Source organism: Carya illinoinensis, chromosome 7 (assembly GCF_018687715.1).
Source record: "Carya illinoinensis cultivar Pawnee chromosome 7, C.illinoinensisPawnee_v1, whole genome shotgun sequence".
NCBI classification, from domain to species: domain Eukaryota; kingdom Viridiplantae; phylum Streptophyta; class Magnoliopsida; order Fagales; family Juglandaceae; genus Carya; species Carya illinoinensis.
This window is the reverse complement of record NC_056758.1, coordinates 27132032-27154929: the sequence shown is the minus strand read 5'-3', so window position 1 is coordinate 27154929 and position 22898 is coordinate 27132032. Positions and strand designations below refer to the sequence as shown.

Genomic DNA, 22898 nt, shown 5'->3' with positions numbered 1-22898 from the left:
AAATTGACTTAAGACTTGTACTAAGCTTGCCAAGTCAGGTCTGGTAACGGTGAGATAAAGGAGACTACCAACTAACCTCCTATAGGTAGTATGATCAGACAACAACTCAAACTAACCTCCTATAGGTAGTATGATCAGACAACAACTCAGTATTTATCCTGCTAATTAAGCTTCAGATTAGGATCCATGGGAAAATTAATGGCTTTTGAACCCAATGGACCAAAGTCACTCAAAATCTCCAAAGTATAGTGTCTCTTACATAAGAAAATACCTTTGGTAGACCTTGCAACCTCAAGACTAAAAAATATTTAAGTAAATCAAGATCTTTTATCTTAAATTTATCATTCAAAGATCTCTTAAAATCTGTTACAGCCTGTAGAAAACTGTTAGCAACAATTATGTCATCAATATAAACTAAAACAACCAAGAAAGAATCTTGTAAATCTCCATGCAAAAAATGCATTATTGACATCAAGTTAGTAAAGATGCCACTTGTGTACAGATGCTAAAGCAAGTAGTAATCTGACAGTTGTAAGTTTAGCTACAAGAGAAAAAGTGTCTATATAATCAAAACCTTCTTGTTGGGTGTAGCCCTTGGTTGCCAACCTCACTTTGTTTCTTTCTATGGTCCTGTTAGAATTATATTTCACTTTGTACACTCATTGGCAACCAATAGGTCTCTTATCCGTAGGCAAATTAGTGAGTAACCACGTTTTATTGGGTTCAAGAGCTGCAATCTCATTTTCCATAGCCTAACGCCAATAAGAAAATTTAATAGCTTGATGGTATTTAGGCTCAAAGGTGGAGGAAAAAGCCAAAGAAAAGGTTCGATGAGGAACAATAATTTGTCATAAAAAAGGAAATGGTGAAGAGAATGAGGATTATCTGTGTCAACAGGAGCATCACTTGTAGAAGGTGACTGGCATGTACCAGAAGAAGCTAATTGACAATGCTAAGACTACAAGTACGAAGGAGCATGTCTGAATCTAGTAGATCTCCATGGAACAATGGGAGAGATTTTCAAGATCTAGAGTATCGTTAGTACCTTATGAGGCAATCAGAATATATTCAAAAGAGTCATTTACAATAGGATTGGGGAAAACCAAAAAAGGATCATCAGTAGAGGAAATAGATTGAGCAGCAGTGGATTTATAGGAAAATACATATTTCATAGAAAATAACATCACGAGATAAAAAGGTAGTTTTAGCATCAAGGTCATAGAGCTTATATCCTTTGACACCAAAAGGATAAAGAAAGATACATCAACGAGCTCTAGATGAAAAGTTAGAACGATTGTGAGAAAGAGTGGAGGCATAACATAGACACCCATTGACACACAAATGAGGGTAAGAAAGAGAAGCTAGAATAGCATTTCAAATGGTGTTTTGGAAAAGAGTAATGGTGTTGGGATTCTACTTATCAAATAAGCAGCAGTGAGTATGCAATCTCCCCAAAATACTAGTGTAAGATTAGATTGAAAACATAAGGCTCAAGCCATATTTAAGAGGTGTTGGTGTTTTCTTTTAATAATGCCATTTTGTTGGGGAGTGGTTAGCTAGCCTAGCTGTATAGGAAAGTTGATGGATGCCCTCTTGGCATTATAGAAATCATGCATGAAAAACTTAGCACCATTGTCAAATCACAAAGTTTTGATTTTAGTATTGAATTGAGTTTTAATGAGTGAAGAATGATTGTAAGATTGATCTAGTATCGGATTTGTGCTTCATTAAGAACACCCAAGTGCAGCAAGTGAAATCATCCACAATGGTTAAAAAAAATGAGAACCATCTAAAGCTGCAACCAGATATGGTCCCCATATGTCACAATGAATCAATTGGAAATGAGTAGTCGAACTATTTTATTGAAAAGGTAAACAATGAAGTTTTGCCATAGGTTGGATTTCACAATCTAAAGTATTTGACAGTTTCATACAAGGCACAAGTTTTTCAAGTGGTCATTCTCCAGCATTTAAAATATGTCCAAGTCTGTAGTGCCAAAGGATCAAAAGGAGCAAAAAAACCGAGTAAAAAGTACAAGTTTTAGACGGAGATACATGACTACTTTTATTAGGCATATGAGAATCTTGTAGCAGAAAATTTAGTCCATGCTTCATTCTCCCCAGCCCAATGGTCCTCACAAGCAAAGGTCCTGATTGACACAAGATTCAACAAAGAAAAAAAAAAACAACAAGAATTATGTTTAGTAAGAAAGTAATACCAAAAACCAAAAAGAATTGTGTATGCAAAAGAATTCTTGAAATATTCTGTAAGTAAGTGAATTACACAGGATGAATATGGGTTTATATATACAATGAGACAACATCTGATTGATTCAAGTACAACCAAATCATTTACTTAAGTTGACTAGACTATTTATAATAACATAACTGCTTTTAAGTAGTCGGTCTAATATTGCAGTAATAACAACTCTCCACTTAGAAGCTACCACCTCAGAGATCACACTAAACTCACGCTAGACTCATGCGCATGGGATGGCAATAGCAAGACTTCAACTAAGGAGAATTGTCGAACACTTCACTTAGCCCGATCGTAATTCCAAATCAAACGTCGAGCGACCTCACCACCAGCATCCACCGCCACCAGTCCACCACCACCAGTCCAGCGAGTATTCATTGCCCTCCTTGGCCGATTTCTCCCTATTTCTCCCTAAGCGCTCATCGCCCACTACGCAAGCACAGTTCCACCGCCACTGGTCTGTCGCCCACCATCGTTCATCACCAACTTAACTCCAATGGTCTTGGTGTTGCTCAAGTATTTCTCCTCTTTTACATTATATGCCAAGACACTACTGGTGTTTGACAAAATGTTTGAAAGAGTCAATTTGTTAAGCATTGTCCAGTTCGCCAGGGTATTGTCCAGCTAGCTAAAATTTATGAAACTATGAAAAATAAACAAGGCCAAAGGAAATTTTTATTTATGAAAATATTAATTTGATAGCATACAAATACCAATCTTACTCTTTGATGCGGCCTGACATGCCAAAACTTAACTGTTGTATAGAGTTGCATTGCTTTAAATGATGAGCTAAAACAAGCCAGGAAGGTTTTTTAGAACAATGAGGAGAAGCTAACAGTTTTGAGTTAGACAAGGAGAAGCTGAGGAAGGTATTCGAGTCAGGTGAAGAAAGCTATTGGAACCATATTATTAATTGTAACCATATTATTTAATTGTAGAGCAACTCACTTTTAGGAGAGTAATTGTTATTCCCTCTCAATGATTAGAACCATATTGTTATCAGGTTGTGCAAATGGAACTTTTTTAGCCTTTGAACCATATGGCCAATTTTTTCCAGATATATTGTATTTCTATTGGAACCATCTTGTATTTCATTGGTAGTCAAATTATAGTGAAAATGAACTAGGAAATGAATACTTGATGACAAGTAAATTATGGTGATGTGCAATATTCAACTGTTAGGACATATTGATGCCAAAGCAACCCCACAACAAGATAAGTAAACATATTGTGATGTGCAAAGATCAAGGTAGCTGATTGATGACATGCATGGAAATTGGCATATGAAGTAAAATAGCCTAAATATGGTTCTACCGATTGCCTCTACGAATCTACCTGAAGGTTTAATCCATAAATTTGTGTAAATAAATCTGCCTAAATAAAACATTCAAAACACATCTTCAATACATTCAAAAATTATACCACAAACTATCATAGAAAAAAGTAGTCATTACATTAAAGTGTTAAAAAAAGTACAACGGGTTACAGGAGTCATAGCACTGATCGAGATACATTGTAATTTTTTGGATACATAAAAATTACACCACAAACTATTATAAAAAATAACCATGACAAGATTAACACTTTCAAGACTCTATTGTACTTCTTCTCCATTGCTTTAAATTTGGATTCTTTGATGCATAGCCGCTCATGAAGTACCATGTCATTCTTCTGTTTAGCTAACTCCAATCTCATCTTACAGCAATTGTTTTGTTTACTTTGAGGATCAATCCACTCAAAAAATTCACATTGTTTATTCATTTTATAGTTTGGACAATTGTAAAGTCTTCTTCCAAAACTATTAGATTTTTCAGAAATCCGTAGTTTCGCTTGATAGCCACAATAGCAAAATGGTCTCTCCAAACTAGCTTTGTCTTCCCCTCTTGCAGTCTAAGAACTTGAACCAGAATGAGAAACCGAACTTCTCATTTGCTGTCATCATATTGAAAAGCCATCAATTTTAATAATGCTAACAGAAGATGGTGCCAAAAAAAAGATTCTACAACCACAAAAAATAAATAAATAAATAAAACATGTATAGATTATACAGTCATTTAAAAACAAAAACAAAAAAAAAAAACCAGATATCTAAAACATTAAGTGGTGCATATTGGCAGCTTATGGCTATATCCTAAGCACTTTTGTAACATACAAGTAGTAATTCAGTGTTTTATCCCATGAATTAATCATTCATAATATATACATTTGATTTAAAAGGATGAACCCATTTCATCTTTTGTAAGCATGCCATGTTTTTCAGCTAGCCCCTTTTTGATTATATGCTATCAAATAATACAACAAGTTCAATAATTGGGGACAAGGTCTTATTTTTTACTTTCACCACATGTAGAGCAGCTCACTAACCGTTTTACAAGCACCACATTCAATAAATGAGTTTAGGGTAGGGCATAAGAGAGAAGAGAGGGTCAACTGTCTTCGTGAATGCTTGGAAATAGACGAAGTGGGTGACTGTGTCATGAGAGAGGCGTGGGAGAATTGGTGTGAAACTTCGAAGGGCGTGCGATATGGCGAGAGGGGGTTTGAGGTTGTGAAAGGGAATGCGCGAAGGAGGCGAGAGGGGGATCAAGGCTACAAGAGGAAAAAGCAAGGGGGAGGTCGAGGCTGTGAGAGGAAAACCAGAGAAGAGGGGTCGAGGCTGTGAGAGGAGGGGTCAAGGCTATGAGAGGAAAACCAGGGGGGTCCAGGCTACGAGAGGAAAACCAAAGAGGGGTGCGAAACGGGACGGATTTCTCAAGTACGGAGTGGGAAAGTGATTTCAAATCTAATGTAGTGCATCCAGGCAATTATTGTAATAGAATGCCTATGTGTCACAAATTTATTAGTGGGATGTTATCTCCCTAAAATGAGTCTGACTGGTCTATGGGTTAACTCTTATAATAATTCTAACATCTTAGACGACCTTGATATATATGGTGGCATGCATGTAATGATTGCATGCACCTTGGTCCAGGTGTAGCCTTTTATAACTGAACCTGAGATAAAATTAGGATTTTTGTCTTAATAGGGCTGGATATCATTTTCTGTAAAATATTAAAAGTAATCTCTTAAAATTAATTATGAGTCTATGACTCTCCTCCTCCTTTGGCAACTCCTCTTTCTCCAATGTACATGTATGTTTTGTGTTCCATTGGGCTATTGGCTATTGGCCACAAATTTGGAAGTGGTTGATTGGTTTGTGTTGATCTATTAATTGTGTAAGTGACAAGCCCTGCTTTAGAATATAATAGATGATAAATATTATTAATAGTTATTTATCACTTTTCACTCATGGCAAGAACTAGGAACAACTGGATTTCATTGTTGTAATTATCAATTATTGAAAGAAATTAAAATATATATTTAGAAGTTTTCTTTGACAATAATGGCTGAATATAATTCTCCAAAGAAAAAATGGATTATGAGACTCTAACTTGAACTATTGTTAAAATAAGTTTAGATAGTAAGTTGAATTGAAATAAAATAATATGAGAATTAAAAGTTGAATAATATATTGTTATAATATTATTTTTATTTTAAGATTTGAGAGAAATTAAATTATTTATTCTATCTTATAAGAAAATTTGAAAAAATTATAATGATTAAATTAAATGAGTTGAGATCAACTCATTATCCATACAAGATTCTTCCATTCAAATATATTTCTTGCCACAACTAGTTGGCCACCCGGCGGCTTCTAAATTAAGGAGGACCACCAGGTGGTGGCCAAGTCTTGGTACTTGATAGGGAAAGGAGAGGACCGATGTCAGCTAGGCTCCTTTTTTTCCTATTTTTATTTTTATTTTTTGAAAATGAAATTATTGTAAATTGTTTTGTATTTTATTCATTTAAAAAAATAAGAGTGTTTTCCAGATGACAATCCTTGAGAATGCATGCCCCATGTTTTCCTTCAAATAATATGGACCAAGTATCTAATGGAGTAACTTTCGTGAAAAATGCCAAGACGCAGGGAATGGTTTCTTGTTCTTCACCTGTATCTGAAATGGTAAGATGGAAAGAGCGACAATGGCTTTAATACTCAAAGAATTGGGAGATAATTCTGATTGAACGAATACCTGATGTTGATGGAAGCATTCCTTTTCTCTTTTTAAACCATAAGACAAAAGGAGTACGTAACCTTTTTGTAGTACAAAGCAAAAGAACCCAAAAGGCACAAAATAGTACAAAGCAAAAGAACTTAAGAAGCAAGTTGCGAGAATATTACAGGAAAATTCGTTCGATACCACGTACACTAGTGCAAAGAGAATCTGGAATTTTACTTTAATTTGCTTGCTTGAGGAACTTTTATTCTGGACCAATGCATGCTACAATGTAATCGTGGAATGAACATATTATTATACTATCAAGATATTAGGTCCTGTTTGGACAGTGAAAGTCTTTCATCTTATCTCATCTCATCATTACAATTTTTTTAAATTCTTACATAAAATATAATAAATAATTAAACTTTTTTAAATCTTAAAATAATAATAATATTAAAGAAAATATTTTAACAATATTTTATTTAATTTTCATTTAAAACCATATCATATCATTTCATTATCTAAATAACATCTTAGAGTTATTATATTTTCAAGCAGATAAATGTGTCAAACACAATCTACATCACTTAAGCTTAGAGTTTAGATAGTGTTGTTTATTTTATGCTTTTATCTCTTTTTGGTTTGTTTCAGAATATCTTGATTAATTGGTTGTGGGCTTCAATGCATTGCTTTGCCATTTTTTTTCTTTCTTGCAGACTACCTTCTGATCATTTCGTTAAAATACTAAGAAGCAAATCTTCTGAAACAAACAAATAACTGAAACTACCCTTCCAAACTAACGAAGACCAACATAATCTACCACAACTCCTGAATCACGTGCACAACTACTTTGCTGGTTTTGGATTCATCAGAAAATCAAGGAAACATTCATATAAAGGCTAAGTTTACTCATCCAAGAAAGAAGTAGGAAAATCTAAACAATGCAACCAGAAAGTGATTTGATTATAGTCTGTGAAAGAGCCGAAGAGGGAAAATACAAGGCAATAATTACTACAAAATTCCGCCTCTACTTGGAGCTAATTCACACTTCTCAAACTTCAAGCTCAACTACCACTAAAACTGATCTTTACCATGATTGACATTCAAGAGAGTATTTGTGAGAGCCTAAGCTTACTTTGGAAAAACAAAGGAATGAAGAAACAAGCTCCTCTAACAGCAAAGCACCTGGACCCCCACCCTTTTTTTTTTTTACTATAACAAGAAAAACGAAGCAAACATGATTTCTACCTTTGCTGAATCATATTGCTTAGGACCACAGGGCTGCCATAGACTTGCTTCACAGCAATATTACTCAAACAGTGATGCCAGCTTCAGAAGTGGACTCCACCACTTGTGTTTCGACTGGGGAAGGTAAGGCCAGAAGCCGTCCTTTCTGGGCACGTGGAGGGAGATGCTTTGCATGTTTCCTATGGGATCCCATGGTCCATGGCAAGAAAACTCCAGTGCCACCTTGAGGAAGTCCTTGGGGGCTCAACACCATAGGGCGCACTGGGGCCAACATGACAACCGGGCCTCGCATGACTCCCCATCCAGACATAGTGTCCATTGCCTTGTAGCCATTGAGTGCTCCATTTGGCACTGCATATGTGCTTGGAACACCTGGTTGCCATAGAGTCATGGCACCTGCTGTCATGGGAGGACTTGTTGGGGACTGGAATTGGTTGGACTCTGGCCGGACTCTGAAGAGTGTGATGCTGACCCTTTTGTTAGGAGATGGACACATGACGTGTCTGGCCATGTCAGCACTGTTTCCCCTCATGACTAGAAGAGAGCTGCGCAAGTTAGTTAGAATTTTTTGTCATTATCGGGAGCATATATAGTCAGTGAGAATCAGTTGTACAAAGGGACATAAGATGCTGATAATAAATAAATGCTAAAGGAGATGAATGTGACATTGCCAAATTGGATAAGATACATTCTGTTCATTGGACTACGATGGGGAAGGTGCCAACCTCTCTACGTCATTTGGATATGCTTTCTTTTAGAATAAAGACATTACAAATATGCATGAAGATGTTCAGGAAGAAAATCATTGACAATTTACATCTATAATTTTGTAATGACAAATGCAATTATCAAAGTGTAGGCCTCTATCCAAATCCCACTGCTAGCACTAATTATGATTCTTTTTACATTTTCCAAAGTTAACCTTTCATATAATTATGTGGATGCACCATCAGTACCCCTTTTTTCCTAAATGATAGCCCACTTTGAGTTGACCATGCTCTATTAGCCATGAATTTCAGATTGTAAAGCAATTTCAAAGAATTTTGAGTACATACCCTTGCTTCAGGGAGAGATTGAGCGGCCCTTTGTAGTTCCCTTCATTATCACTCACAAGAGTACGCCCAAAAGCCATTGTTGATTCAGAAAGGAGAAGTGTGGAGATAGGTTGGTCCAAATGGGGTGGTTTCAGGAATGGCTGTGTATATTCCCCCTGCACAATAAAAATTATTAATTTTAGTTCTTGCTCTTTTAGAAGGAATTGAAAGAAAAAAAAAAAACAAGGCTTGCAACACAGACCAAATGCCATGAAGTACCCTCTTTGCAGCTAAGATCTATAGAAAATAACACAGGAGTGAACATGATAGTGCTGCTAGACATAGAATACCTCCTCAAAGAAGTTAATGATGCAACCATTTGGTTTTTTATACTCTGGAATCAGTTGCCACTGCAAAAGGTGATCGATGACACCTTGGAGAAGAGCTGGAATTGGCTCTATATTGCCTGTGAACATAGGAGACAAATAGCAAACTTTCATCAGCATTTAGAGTGGAGCATGTTGAGTAGATAATGAGGATCATGGAACAGGTTGGACAAAGCAAAATATATCTACCAGCTTGTAGAAATCTTACCAGTTTGATTGTTACTTGCAGCATCCTCTTTTATTTGTCCAAAAATTGGAATTCCAAACTGAATCAGCTCTCTCTTGTTTCCCTTCATCTGTTTATTGAATAAAATAAAGGTCTCACCTGTAGATTGAGAAAGTTAAGATTTTGTGCATAATAAATTTCAGGTGATTGTCTGTTTGCAGGACAAGCTTCTCCGCACAAACCATCATGTTAAAGAAGGCGGGGAAGAAAAGAATACAAGCAATCTCACAAAATAATGCTTGTAACGGAAAGTTGGAAAGAAGTTTAGAAAGAAACTGAAATTCACAGTGCTTTCGATTCCTCTCAATCTACAAGCAAAATTTGCACGCACGCCCTCAAAGGAATTATCAAACATTAAACATATCAAGACAGGCAAGCATTAGCATGCATAACTACAGAACAGAAAAAATGAAAAGACTGTTATCATGATCGAATAAGATGAAAGACACCTTTAAAATTTGGACAGTTTAGGAAACCCATATCTAACTAAAATTTATCAATAAGAAAATACTGCATGGGTTTTATATTAAGCTTCAAACTCTTTCTTTGTCACTAGCATCGCCTTAGTTCTACTCAATGCAACTCAACTAGGTATCAAAACCATCTTCCGAATTGGATCTTCAAAAGGTAATTTTAATATCTCAAATCTTGATCTTTAAGAAGATTTTTAACACACATAAATACAATTGAAAATCAACTATAAAAATCAAGGATAAAGGTTTAACTTACCTGAGAGCTCTCCACTCTGCCCAGCTGCCTGGAGTTCATTAACAAAGTCATTCAACTTACAGAGCTCTGCATCAGTGAATACGTCTTCATATAACTTTAATCCTTTCACAACATTGACCTGCCAGTTTCAATCATCTATCAATCAGTAATAGCCAGCTGCTTTTCTTTCTATTGGATATACTAAAGGATATCAATTCTTTTGATTCCATGTTTTTCAATGGGAAAGGATGCGATTGAAATTGTTAAGAAAGAACTCGCCATGTGCCCTTTCACTGGCTCCTTGGCAGAGAAACCTTTTGTTAACTTGATCTGGCCGGGCCGTGCTTCACAGTCTAGATGATTAGAACATATGTTCATGTTTAATTCAGCAGGCTGCACTTCTTGAGACCCTGCATCCCAAGAAGTAGAAGCAACAACGAATCACTAACATGTTAACAATTACTGTAGAAAAAAATAGAGCCACACAGTAAAAGGAGGAAAGTTGTTCAAAAATATAAATAAAAACAAAACAATTGATGTTATTTCAATGTTTACTTGGGGGTAACTTTTTGTGTCAAGGGAAAAAGCTTATGTACTTTGAAAAAGTCAGGTTCATAGAAACAACCATGGAAAAAAATACTTTCGTGAACGTCTTTGATGACCGACCACCTACGGAAGTTGATGCAAGTTCGAGCAGTTTTCCAACTAACAAAAAGTAACCGCACAAACTAGGATTGACATCAACAGTTAAGGAAAACTTTTTTTATTCGTAAAAAAAATTACCAATATATATGATTCTTTTTATGGTATTTAGTTTGTCACGGCAGGAATGATTGTATCGCAGCTTTTGTCTCATTACTGTGTCGGCACTCTCTCCTCAATGTTGCCCTTTGATTTCACGATGGCTATTGACCATTGGGAGCATCAGCATTGTACAACTCCACATGTGAAACATTCGCCACCATTTCGCAACCAAAGCCAAAGGATGTGTCCCACTGTTCCTGTCCATCGTGCCCCCACCAAGTGCCAAAAAAGTAGGACATCGCTACAAACAAAAACACCAACACCCGCACTTTTGCTCTCTCTCTCTCCCCGAATATCTAATGAGTAATGACCAACCAAACAACTGAGTTGAAAGCCAACTCGGTCCCAGACAAAACGAGTCCCGGTCACACGCCGATTCATTACAATTAACATAGGGTTTACCACCGCAAGCTTTGTCAAAGACCCAACAACCCCGTTCCCCAATTGGTGACGTAAACAACATAATAGATCAGACGGCTGAGGACGCACGCCGCCTATTATTGAAAATAAATATATAAATAAATCCATCCGCGCATCTCGATGCATTGCACCAAAGCCAGAAACCAACTGTAACATCAGATTGCAGCCCAAATATGTTAGCCACCTCGATGTTATAAATAAAAATTTTGCTACATAATTGCTTATATTAATATTAATTTTTTATATTTAAAATTTAAATTAACAGTCTTTTATAAAATTTATTTTTAATTAATTATATTATATTAATTTACATATTGATGCATAATTATGTTTACAATTAAATTTTTTTTTAGATAAATAACGACTCCCCCTTCCCCTACTTAAACCGACAATATCGACCGCATTTTTCCGTTTATTATTCTTATTATTTTTTTCTTTTGGGGGAAAAATCATGAAAAATGAAGACTGGTAAAATATCAGCCGTATCAAAACTGTAAAACGACTTCTATCTTGAATTCAAAGTGGTTGAATGGTCGTAAAGGGATTTGAATCTAGAATCCCGTGCAGGAAATACGTGTTTCCCGTTTGGGTCCTCAGAAAATGGAGGACATACGATGACTATTCTAATTCTATAAAGACTTCAAATTTCGGAAAAAACTAATAATAACAATAATAAATCAATAAGCTGCTCGACTGGTACAACCTCAAGTCAGCCACGGTGGTTTAGAATTTTCTCCACTACCAAACACTTATTAGATTCAAAGCACCTTTCTTTTCCTCTCCCAAGTTCTAGCTGGCTAGCTACCCTTTCTCGACGGCGAAACGGGACCTAATTACTATTACGGCTGAAAATTTAAGACAGAACCGAGCTTCGTCTCTTGTCGCATTCAGAAAAATTAAATAACTAAAAAAGGAGCAATTTTTTAATTCAATAGCTAATTTTTAGATAAAGAAAAACAGACAGAGATGATTTTAATGCAGAACTTTGTAGTAACATCACCGATCCTACTCACCGAGTAACATTTTGCTACAGAAACCATCCAAATAACATGAAAAGGAGTAAGAATTTGAGCTCAGAGAAGGAAATTTCGAAAAATATACTTACCTGAATCAGTGATATCACTCTCCGGTGATGAATCCTGCTCTTCACCAAACTCACCTTCGCCATTTGCGTCACTTTGAGTCAATTTCTCGTCAAGTTTATCTTTCTCGTCGAATTTTGCCACCTTCAACTCCGCGCTATTCTTCGTCTCGGCCTCGGCGTCCTCCTTATTCATGTCCATCTTCTTCTTCTCCCCAACACGCCGCAGCTCCACCGCCACGTCGGCGATGGAGTGGTACTTCTGCATCTGCAGCACTGGGATCCAGTTGAGCCTCCGGCGGTGTATGGCAGCGAAGACGGCGTCGTACTCTGACCTCGCTCCACCGAGCTGGGCCAGGTGCGCGCACAGCGCGTCGATGATCGCGTTCGCCGCCGCGAACTCGCCGCGGTACCAGGCGAGAATGGCGTCCCTGGCGAATTCATCCGATATCATCATCGGGTTCTGTATCGGGATCATCGTGGGTGGAGCCACCGGAGGCGGAACAGCTCGATCGGTCGGTGACGCGGGCCCAGCCTCGATTTGCATATTATAAGAGTACGTCCGATCCGAAACCAATAATATTTTCAATAGTTCCTCTTGGCTCGAATGCTCCGATATATCGGAATTTTTCGGATGCTGTGCCGGGTTCTGTTCAGTGTATATTATCGGACGAGAGACAGAGAGAGAGGAAATGCTTCACGCACGACTCGAAGGGGGGGGCTTCTGGAGGTGGGGGTTTATATATGCCCTGCTGGGGTCGGCTTTTCAGTACAAGTGGGGTCGAGTGACCACGTGGCATTTTGTGGAGGTTGGTGAGGTGGCAGGACGGAGATGAGGGTCGGTAATCTTGGTTGGCTGGCTGCTTGGAAGAGACGGATAGTAAAAGGGGCAGGAAGGAAGACGAGCAGTTTAAGGGAGAGGTAGCTTCTTTGTTTTTTTTTTTTGTTTAAAAGGAAAGGTAGTTAAATTACCAAAACTGCCTCCTTTCCACCCAAATTGTCAAGATTTTTGTATCATTTTAACTACTTATCTGTCACTGCCTCTAAATTGGTACTAGACAATAAATAAATAAATATGATTTATTTTTAATTAATCGTGTCTTAAATCCTCAAAATTTTTTGGTAGCTCCATATTTCTTAAATAAATTAATTTAAATAGTTAGAAATTAAATGGAAATAAAAATTAGTTTTCCTTATAGAGTATTGTTATACATAAATCTACACACCACATATTACATATTTTTTTATTTTTTTATTTTTTTCAAAAAACTTTTGAGTTTATTCTTCTTAAACTAATTAAATTTTTTTACTCATTATTTTATATATCAAACATTTGATAAAAGAAATAAATTAAAAAATATATAATATGTAGTGTGAGCTTATGTTTAGAATTTCAAAATTGACATGATGAACTAATGCTGTAAACATGCACATGGCTTATGTATCTTGAGGAGTATGAATATGCATATAATACAGCTCGTAACTTCAATGTTCACTTGATTTTTTTAGCAATATTTATAATTTTGCTATAAGTTCTTTGGTGTGCAAATTTAATTTTTTTCCACCTTATACAACACGCCTAACATATATGAATAATACCCATAATAGGTCAAATCCAACATATTTTAAAAATCATTTCTTTATAAAAGGACATATTATTATTACAATGAACAATGGTCGGTTAGAAGCGACGAACTTACCGACGTTATCATCGTAACATTTTATACATACGAATTCGATTGAATATTTAACTGGATCAAAGTGTCCGGATTCGACGGCCTTTAAATAAAAAGATACAATATTACACGCAGTATAATTATATTGGATAATATTAAATAAATAATAAATATTATAAAATTCAATTCACGTGGATTTGGCTTTCATTTATTAAAGTTTCTCATATTTCTTAGGAGAAATTGAAATGATTTTTTCAATTTAACCAATTAATAAAAATTTAGGAAGAAAATTGAAAGGGTAGCATTATGAATTGGGAATGTCAACTTGGGGAGGTAAAATTGAATGACGTGGCGTGGAGCACGAGATGCCTGAGGAGGTGAGGTGAGGTGAGGTGAGCTGGGGCCACTAAAGTAAGGACCATGCCCCATGCCCCATTCCCCCACCCCAATAATGAATTGGGTTTATATGTTTTGAGGGGATTGGGGGGGTCCCAGGAAAGGGCTCTATCGTTGGCTCATAGACGAAGAAGGGAAGGTGTGTGGGGTCCTCTTTTAATTAGAAGAAAGTAAAGGAAAAGAAAGGAAGGTGGGTGTTGTGTTGTGGCAACCACAGAGGCGTTTCGTTCGCGCATGCGGACGATACCCTCATCAACCACTAATAAATGACAACCCTCCAAAATAACAAACCAATTAAAAGCCTAGCTAGCTGAGAGAGAGAGAGAGAGAGAGAGAGAGAGAGAGAGAGAGAGCCTCTATGTTTCAAGCCGCTTGGCTTTTATTCCAAAGTGTCCAAACCTTGTTTTAAAAGAGGTTTGCTGTCTTGTTCTTTCTCCCTAATACATAAACAGGTTTCTCTGTATTTCTCATTTAGGAAAGTACCATATATAAAAAGAGCACATACAAATAAATTTATAAATTGACTTAATTTTATATAACTCATTATATCTACTTTACAATAAAAATAATTTTATAATCTGATATATTATATCAAATCACATCAATTTATGAATTTATTTATATGTAGTCCCTTTATAACTAAAGTATTTATTTCCTATATAATAATAACTCAAATAGTTGCATGTTTTTTCTTCTCCCTCTAAAAGTGGCTTGCAACTTTGTTCTTCTGTCAAAAAAATCAATGAAATAAAATAATTTCCATTATTTATAGCCATGGTTACAATTTATAATAATTAATATATAATTTATTTTATTAGAATTTGACATGCTACATCTTACTTAATTCACGTTCTTTGCAATAATTAAGATTTCATCAATCATGACATTTGCTTTTGCTTTTAAATTGTTTTAAAATTGTAATTGAATAATTCAATTGGTTACATGTCGAGTTGTATCCCAATGGTCATACCATGTATTATTTACAACACACCCTTTCATTTTCTCAAGGAGATTTTTTTATATATATATTTTATATATTGGTTAATAAAGTAGTTATATTGTTGCAACACATAATTTAATTACCATGATGCATAAGTGCTTATTCAAACATGTGACAACATGAAAAACTAACATGCCACCTCAAATCAGATCATGAGGCATTTTGATACTTTACAAAACAAAGGTTGGTTTCTTTTTTGTTTTTGGTTGCCAAAAAGAGGACACCACCCTCCCACCTTTAGTTCTTTATAATCGTAGAAGCTTCACTAAAATACCTTTTTAAGCTTCATTAGAAAATAATAAAATAAAAAATAATTCAAAGTAAAAATCAAAATATTTTAACCGCAAAATGATTACACAAAAATAATTTTATAAATTTAAGTTATTTGATATGTTTTGTCAAATTATAAAATTAATTTTATTATAAAATAGATATAACAGGTCACTTAAAATCAAGTTAATTTATGAGATAATTTCTTTAAATCTGTACACTATATATATATATATATATGTGTGTGTGTGTGTATGTATATGTAAGTGTGGCTAACAGGCTAAGTGTATAAGCAACAGAGCAAGCCAAGCCATTTGACTCGGGACCAAACATGGAAAAGAAACACCCTCGATTTCCATTTTCCTTTTTAGATAATAAAAATAAAAATAAAAAATAAAATAAAATAAGAGAAAAAGGACACGAAGGTGCGCTGAGAGGCTCATGTTGAAAGGCTGTTAGGCCCCTCGAAAAGTGAGACCCCATAAAAACACCCCTTCCCAAAGTCAAATGCCATTTCAATTTATATACCTCTTCCTTTTATATTTATTAATTATGAATTTATTCAATTTTGTAAATTCAACATTACCAATCAACACCAAATCCATACGGCACTTAAATATCAGTAATACCCCCATCAACATTAATTAAAGCATATACTTTGGTCGATCCATGATGCCTCTGTTGAAAACATTTCTTAACTTACACTGACTCTTTTTTTTTATTATTATTTTATGCCAATATATATTATTGCTTAATTTTCTCCCTTATGTTGTTTTGTTTTTAGTTGACTCTTTTTTTTTTCTCTCTACACTTAACTATTAAAAAAAAATTATTTCCGTCAAACAGTTCATTACATAGTTTTCTTTGTTATTGCATCATCGATGAATGAATGCAGGATAAAAGTATTATACGTGTCTAAGAAATTAATTAATACAAATAATTTCAGATACCTTACAAAAAAATATATATTTGTCACAAATGGGTCATATAAAAGTGAACCCATAAATATATTTATAATTAACGTAGATTGATGTGTTACATTAAATTATAAATTTATTTTTATAATAAAATGAATCTAATATATCATATAAAGTTATATTAATTGAGTTACTTATCATAAAAAAATCTCTTTATAGTAAGCATATCGCTTTTCTTCTTTAATGAAAAGTCTAGAATCTTAACAAAAGTTTACATTCAACCATTTCATCTCTCTCCCCCCTCACTTTCAGTGAGCTTATGATGACTTTTTAGTAAAAAATGGATGGCGGAGATCGCAGAATCATTTGGACATCTTATAATTCTAAAAGGGACCATCTAAAGTAAGCAATGGGGAACTTTCATGCCCTTTATGGCCATGCATAAAAGAGTGGACGAACATGCCACGTGGCTTCATCGTGATCGCACAACGTTGTTAAAGTAGCAAAAGGGCGACAGTAATGGCAGGATCCTTTTCATGATATGCATGAGATCAGGTCCACACAGCTTACTGATGGGTGCTTGAAAGATAAGTTCAACTACTGTAATTTGGTTCCATGCTAAAGCTAAAGCTAGTTGAGGCGATGCAGGATGCTCATCTTGTTTGATGATGATGATCTTTTCTCATGCCTCTTCGTAATCCTAAAGGAAAATTGTCAAGACAATTTATGAAACTTTTTGTGACTTTATTCAATGTGATATTGGAGATATGGTTGACATCAGTTAAAAAATAAACTTAAAGGGGGGGAAGGAGGGGGGGGGGGGCCGTCATCGTCAAGAGAAAAACAGCTCAAACCATGAATTGCGTGAGAAAAATGCCATGTAGCCATGGCGGCTACAGTATAGTACTTGTAGGAGTGCGACACAACCTACTTTTGAGATGGAGTGACGCTGCCTCTCATGAACAGCCTAGACATTTTTAGCATCTAGTGTTCATGAAGTTGGTAATTTGGATTCAGAAAATGATAAGTGTTTTCGCTGTTTTGAACACTTTGCAGTGAAAACTCTAATTCCCAAGTTCAAACAAGTGGGAAGTAATTCCTAAAAGCAAACACTTTATGCCGGATAGAGCAATGGATTGATGCTTAAATGGCATATATAGAACGCGGCTATCGATTTCATTGCTTTATGTCCCTGCATATTTAAGAAAGAAACACAAGTACTAATCCTGCTTGCAAAATTCCGAAAAAATGTCTCCTTCAATGAGCAAATCAGTTATATAAACCATGTCCTTTTCTTAGATATTTCATGGTGCTAAATTCAGTATGTGCGTGAAACACGCACGTACGGGGGATTAAATCTAGTTTCCCTAGGGTGGGTAAGCAATTTTGCTTGTGGCATGCGGCCTGCCTCTGCATGGTTTGCTGTACTATTTGTTTCATGTGGGCTGCACCTCCTGCATTTAAAGTACCTGAATGAATACAACTACTTTATAATTTTTTATATAACTGGTACAATATCATTTTAGTTAAAAAGATAATGATATCTATATTTATAATTTCAACCATATACTCATACATAGTATAAGCCATTGAAATGGTAAAAGTTTTGAAATTTGAATTAAAAAAAGAAATTGATAAAAAGAAGTGGATACTCAATACGCAGTATAATATTGTGTGTAAAAATACGTACATGTAACGCTACTCTTAGTTTAAATTTAATAAAATTAAAAAAAAAAACGAATAATAATATTTTATTAAAGAGTTATGTAAAAATTGTAAAATAATAGTCTATATCTTTTTAGTATTGGGTTAAGTTTTGTGTTTGAATGATTGGAATGATATATAACCAATGTCATTAGTTAAAAAGTTTTGGATAAATATTAAAATAGTATATATGGTTTTGGCCTTTATATAGATTACCCTGATCTCTAAATTTTAAAAATTGATTTTTTTTTTTTTAATCTATGAACTCCCAAACTTCGATTGTTTTAATATTTCTGTCACAAATCTATTAAACCCACTAATGAAAATATTGTGACGTGGCTCGTCACTGCCAATAATAATGAGCTACTTGTTATATTTAACCACCACGAGTTATGTTTAGACTTGTGTACGTCCATATGTCACAATAAATAAAAATAATATGTAAAATAAATAAAAAAAAATAGAAGACAAGTAAATAATTAATATAATTAATTAATTATTAAAATAAAATAAAAGTAATTAATTAATAAAATAAAATAAAAAAAGCTAATAGAAAAGATATTTCTTACCAATAAAAATGGTGGCGGTACTCCCAAATTACCTACCTAGAATGAATTTAGGGTGTCAGTAGCTACCCTAATTCAAGTCTGAGGTCTCATTGGCCACTTCAACCACCACAACATAACCCTTCTTTTAGGTCAAAATTTCTCATTTCGAAAGATTATAATTTCGTCCCAAAAGACAATAAAATTTCTTTTGTAAAAGTCTATCACAAAAGAAATTCTATCACAAAATAAATTTTGGGATAAGAAAAAAATGTCCTCCCAAAAAATATTTTTTTGAATGAAATTTGACCGACTTAATCAAACGTAAAAGAAAATCAACCATCAAGTATAGTTCGAATGGTTTCAATATGAGAGTAGTATTCAAATATTTTAGTCATGATCGAATGGGATGGATCATGGTCGTTCAAATAATAATGTGCTACCTATCATATTTAGCCACCACGAGTCGTGTTTAGACTTGTGTACATCCATATCTCGTAGTAAGTAAAAATAATATATATGTAAAATAAATAAATAAAAAACTAGAAGAAAAGTAACTAATTAATAAAATAAAATAAAATAAAAATTGTCAATAGAGAAGATATTTCCTACCAATAAAAAGGGTGGTAGTACTCCCAAATTGCCAACTTATAATGAATTTAAGGTATCTGTAGCTACCCCAATTCAAGTCTGAGGTCTCATTGGCCACCCCAATCACCACAACATAATCCTTCTTTTAGGTTAAAATTCTCATTTCGAAATATTGAAATTTTGTCACAAAAGACAATTTGGGACTAAAAAATCTCATTCCAAAATTTCTCTTGTAAAAATATATCACAAAAGAAATTTTAGGATAAGAAAAATGTGTCCTCCCAAAAAAATATCTTTTTGGACGAAATTTGACCAACCCAATTAAACGCAAAAGAAAATCAAACATCAAGTATAGTTCGAACGGTTTCAATATGAGGGTAGTATTCAAACATTTTAATCACGTTCGAATGGGATGGGTGGTTGTTCAAATATTAAAAACATGCTCAATCAAATAAAATTGGTCTGTATTTGAATGTTGAGACCGTAGTTACCATTCAAATTGTAATTCGATTTATTCAGATAAGAAAGTTCCTAATTCGAAAGACATTTGAATAACTATAATGGAAAGTTCGAATGATATGACTATAAATAGTTTGGAAGTTTTACCTTTTCATTCGATCATAATAGGGGAATACTAATGATGTTCGAATATCAATGTTTAGCATTCGAATGCTTTGTTATACCCGTTCAAATGTGTGTTTGAAGATATATGCGATCTATTCAAATATTGAAACCTTATATAGTTCAAAAAATTTATGCCACTATTTGAACAGTATTATGGTCAAAATCCTTACATTCTAATAGAAAAATGTATTCATTCAAATGGGAGTATCATTGTAAAAAAGGTATGCATTCAAATGGGGTAAAGACTTATAGTTCAAACTATCATTGTAAACTTTCGAACATCATATGTTAACACTATAGGGTTTGGATAGTAATTACAACATTCCAAACATAAAAACAGGGTACTTGTTGGAATAAATATGTGTTCCTTTCGAACAATAATCAGTAAACTTGAAATTCAAATATAATATATAATCCAACAAATAATCATTAAAATGTTATGAAACTACAATCAAACTTATGAGTATACGAAAGTGCACTCTAAATACTTTATAATTAGACTAAAATGCTAAAATGTGAATAGAAATCATAAGAATTAATTTATATTTCTGAATTTAGTTTTTATTTATTTTGAGATATTTCTAAACACAATTTTTATGTTTAATTTTATAGTCCATAAAAGAGAAAAATACGCAGCAACTTTAGTTCTTTTAAAAATACCCACCAGATTTCTAAGCATTTCGATTCCTGTTTTGATGAACGAGGTAGAAGGGCAGCTTGGCTTTTTGAAAAATAAAACAGAAGAGCGAGTTTCATGTAGAGTGATTCATCGTGATATTTGCCTTTTCATTTTGAACGGAAGAGATGCAAATGAAACAGAGCTGCTCTTGGACACGGGACCCATGATTATCTTTTTCTTCATTTTGAATGGAACGACACTTTATCTTTCTTTTGAATGCTAGTGTTTTTTAATGCGGAGACTTTGAACGGGCTAGTTTTAGACGTAGAAGGGAAAATTTGAAAAAAAAAATACCATTTTACTTTTTGAGATCTCCAATGGAGAACTAAATCTTGAGTAAAGCTTAGGGTAAAGATTGATTGGTGAAAATATTTTAACTTTATTTCAATTCATAGATTAAGTTTTATTGTTTAAGACTCTATGATTGAATTCTCTATTTTTTTTTTTTTTTGAATTTTTATAAGTTTGAGACAATTATATTAAATTTTTCTGTGGTTTTTCGTGAGCAATAGGATTATGAATATATAATTGTGACTTAAATAGTTATTTTTCATGTCATTAATATAATCTTTTATTGTACTATTGTTTGTAAATATAGTGTCGTCTTTAGATATGATAGTCATTTAATCTATGAAAACTGTGGTTCGTAAAGAGGGGAATAAATTATAGAATTAAATTTGAGAAAGTAGATAAACATAACGTCATATCTTCCAATTACAAATTTGGTATTATAATTCTTAATTGTGTATATAGTTTAGATTGAAAAAGTCAAGAGTATTTGATATAGTTTATTGAAACCCAAAGCTATACTTACCTTTTTATCCATGCTCGAATTTAATTACGTGCTTTAGGTATAATTTTCATATTCTTGTCATATTATCATTTTGTATTTTTCCTTAAATTTGCATTTTGTAGCTTTTCTTCCGACTCCCTATGGATCAATACCCTGAACTATATACTATATCACCGCGTAATAGTTTAGGTATAATCAAATTTTGACATCGTTGCCAATCAATGCAAGAATAGATACAAGGCATAATTTACTCCAGCAGAGTGTAAAGACAGTAACTTTGTTACTTCTTTTAACTTGTTGCATTATTTTCTTTTCTTTTTATTTTTGTAGTATTTTTTTTTTTAATTTTTAGTTTTTATCTTGCATGCACAGATATAAAGATGCCTTGGGTAAGTTTACTCATAGGCCTGTGTTAGATTCATAATCAAATTTCTTAAATATTTTAGTTGACAATCCATCTAATTCGAAAAAATGAGCAAACACGAAAATCAACCCATTAAAACTCTTCAGGATTACCTCCACCTACACACACAACCACACCATCATACATTAAGTTTTCAGCCAACACCCATTAGCTTGATTTTAAAACAAAGATGATACAGTTACTTCCCACCTTTCATGGTTTAGAGAATGAAAATCTTTATTTACACATCAAAAGTTTGAGGAAGTAGTTGCAACTTTCCATAGTCATAATATTACATATGATGTTGTGAGACTTAAGTTCTTTCCTTTCTCTTTGAAGAATAGACCAAAAAACTAGCTGTACTTTCTAAGACCACGATATATAGAATCATGAAATGAGATGACGCAAGTCTTCTTTAACAAATATTTTCCTCAACATAAGGCTAATACTTTGAAGAGGCAGATCTCAATATTTGCACAAAAGAATAGTGAGACTTTGTATCAAGTTTGGGAGAGATTTAAAAAGTTATTGAGTATGTGTCCTCACCATGGGTATAAGAATTAGTGCGTAGTTAGTTATTTCTACGAGGGACTTACACATAAAGAGTGTCAATTCACAGAGATGATATGTAATTGTGAGTTTTTGCAGAAAAATCCAGATGAAGCCATAGAATATCTCAATCAGCTTGTTGAAAAAGCTCGCACTTGGACCGAACCTAATGCTACTGAGAGTACAAATAGGTTACGGCCTACTGGAAATCTAAATTGTAGTAGAATTTACCATCTTAGGAAAGAGGGTAACCTAAACGCTAAAGTTAAGATACTTACTAGGGAGCTATAAATGTTAAAAGTTAAGGATTTAAAGCCAACACTCATGACTACTGGTGTAGAGTCCTTTGGACTGTGTTTTATGTGTGGTGAAATAGATCATCTAGCTCAAAAGTGCCCCACATTTACTAAAATAAGATAAATGTATGAGGAACAATGTAATGCTTTAGGTAGGTACAAGAAACATTTTTTCACCTTTCTCCAATACTTACAATCGTGGGTGACGTAATCACCCCAAATTTAGCTAGAAATATGCAAATCAGCAGCCTA

At 34.1% G+C, this 22898-nt stretch overlaps 1 protein-coding gene and 1 non-coding gene across 2 annotated transcripts; both read right to left on the bottom strand.

Moving 5' to 3' along the window:
• Nucleotides 1–7231: 7231 nt before the first annotated feature.
• On the bottom strand, nt 7232–12934 carry LOC122316716 (RNA demethylase ALKBH10B). Its single transcript, XM_043133456.1, has 7 exons — nt 12228–12934; nt 10178–10308; nt 9920–10037; nt 9173–9289; nt 8929–9044; nt 8600–8754; nt 7232–8089 (listed from the first exon to the last, which is right to left on the bottom strand). Exons 1-7 carry the CDS (start codon nt 12748–12750, stop codon nt 7609–7611), a joined length of 1641 nt encoding a protein of 546 aa, XP_042989390.1. The 5' UTR covers nt 12751–12934; the 3' UTR covers nt 7232–7608.
• A 9312-nt stretch (nt 12935–22246) lies between these two features.
• Nucleotides 22247–22356, bottom strand: LOC122317619. The gene has a single exon (XR_006244546.1). It is a non-coding gene; the product is annotated as a small nucleolar RNA R71 (small nucleolar RNA).
• Nucleotides 22357–22898: the final 542 nt, after the last annotated feature.

What these genes read in the sequence shown, in the direction of transcription:
- LOC122316716 (XM_043133456.1), bottom strand. Translation starts at nt 12,750, where the DNA reads ATGCAAATCGAGGCTGGGCCCGCGTCACCGACCGATCGAGCTGTTCCG. An exon ending in GCAGAGTGGAGAGCTCTCAG is followed by an intron (nt 9,290 to 9,919) that starts GTAAGTTAAACC and finishes CTCAATCTACAG; the next exon opens with GTGAGACCTTTATTTTATTC. An exon ending in TGCAAGTAACAATCAAACTG is followed by an intron (nt 9,045 to 9,172) that starts GTAAGATTTCTA and finishes CTATGTTCACAG; the next exon opens with GCAATATAGAGCCAATTCCA.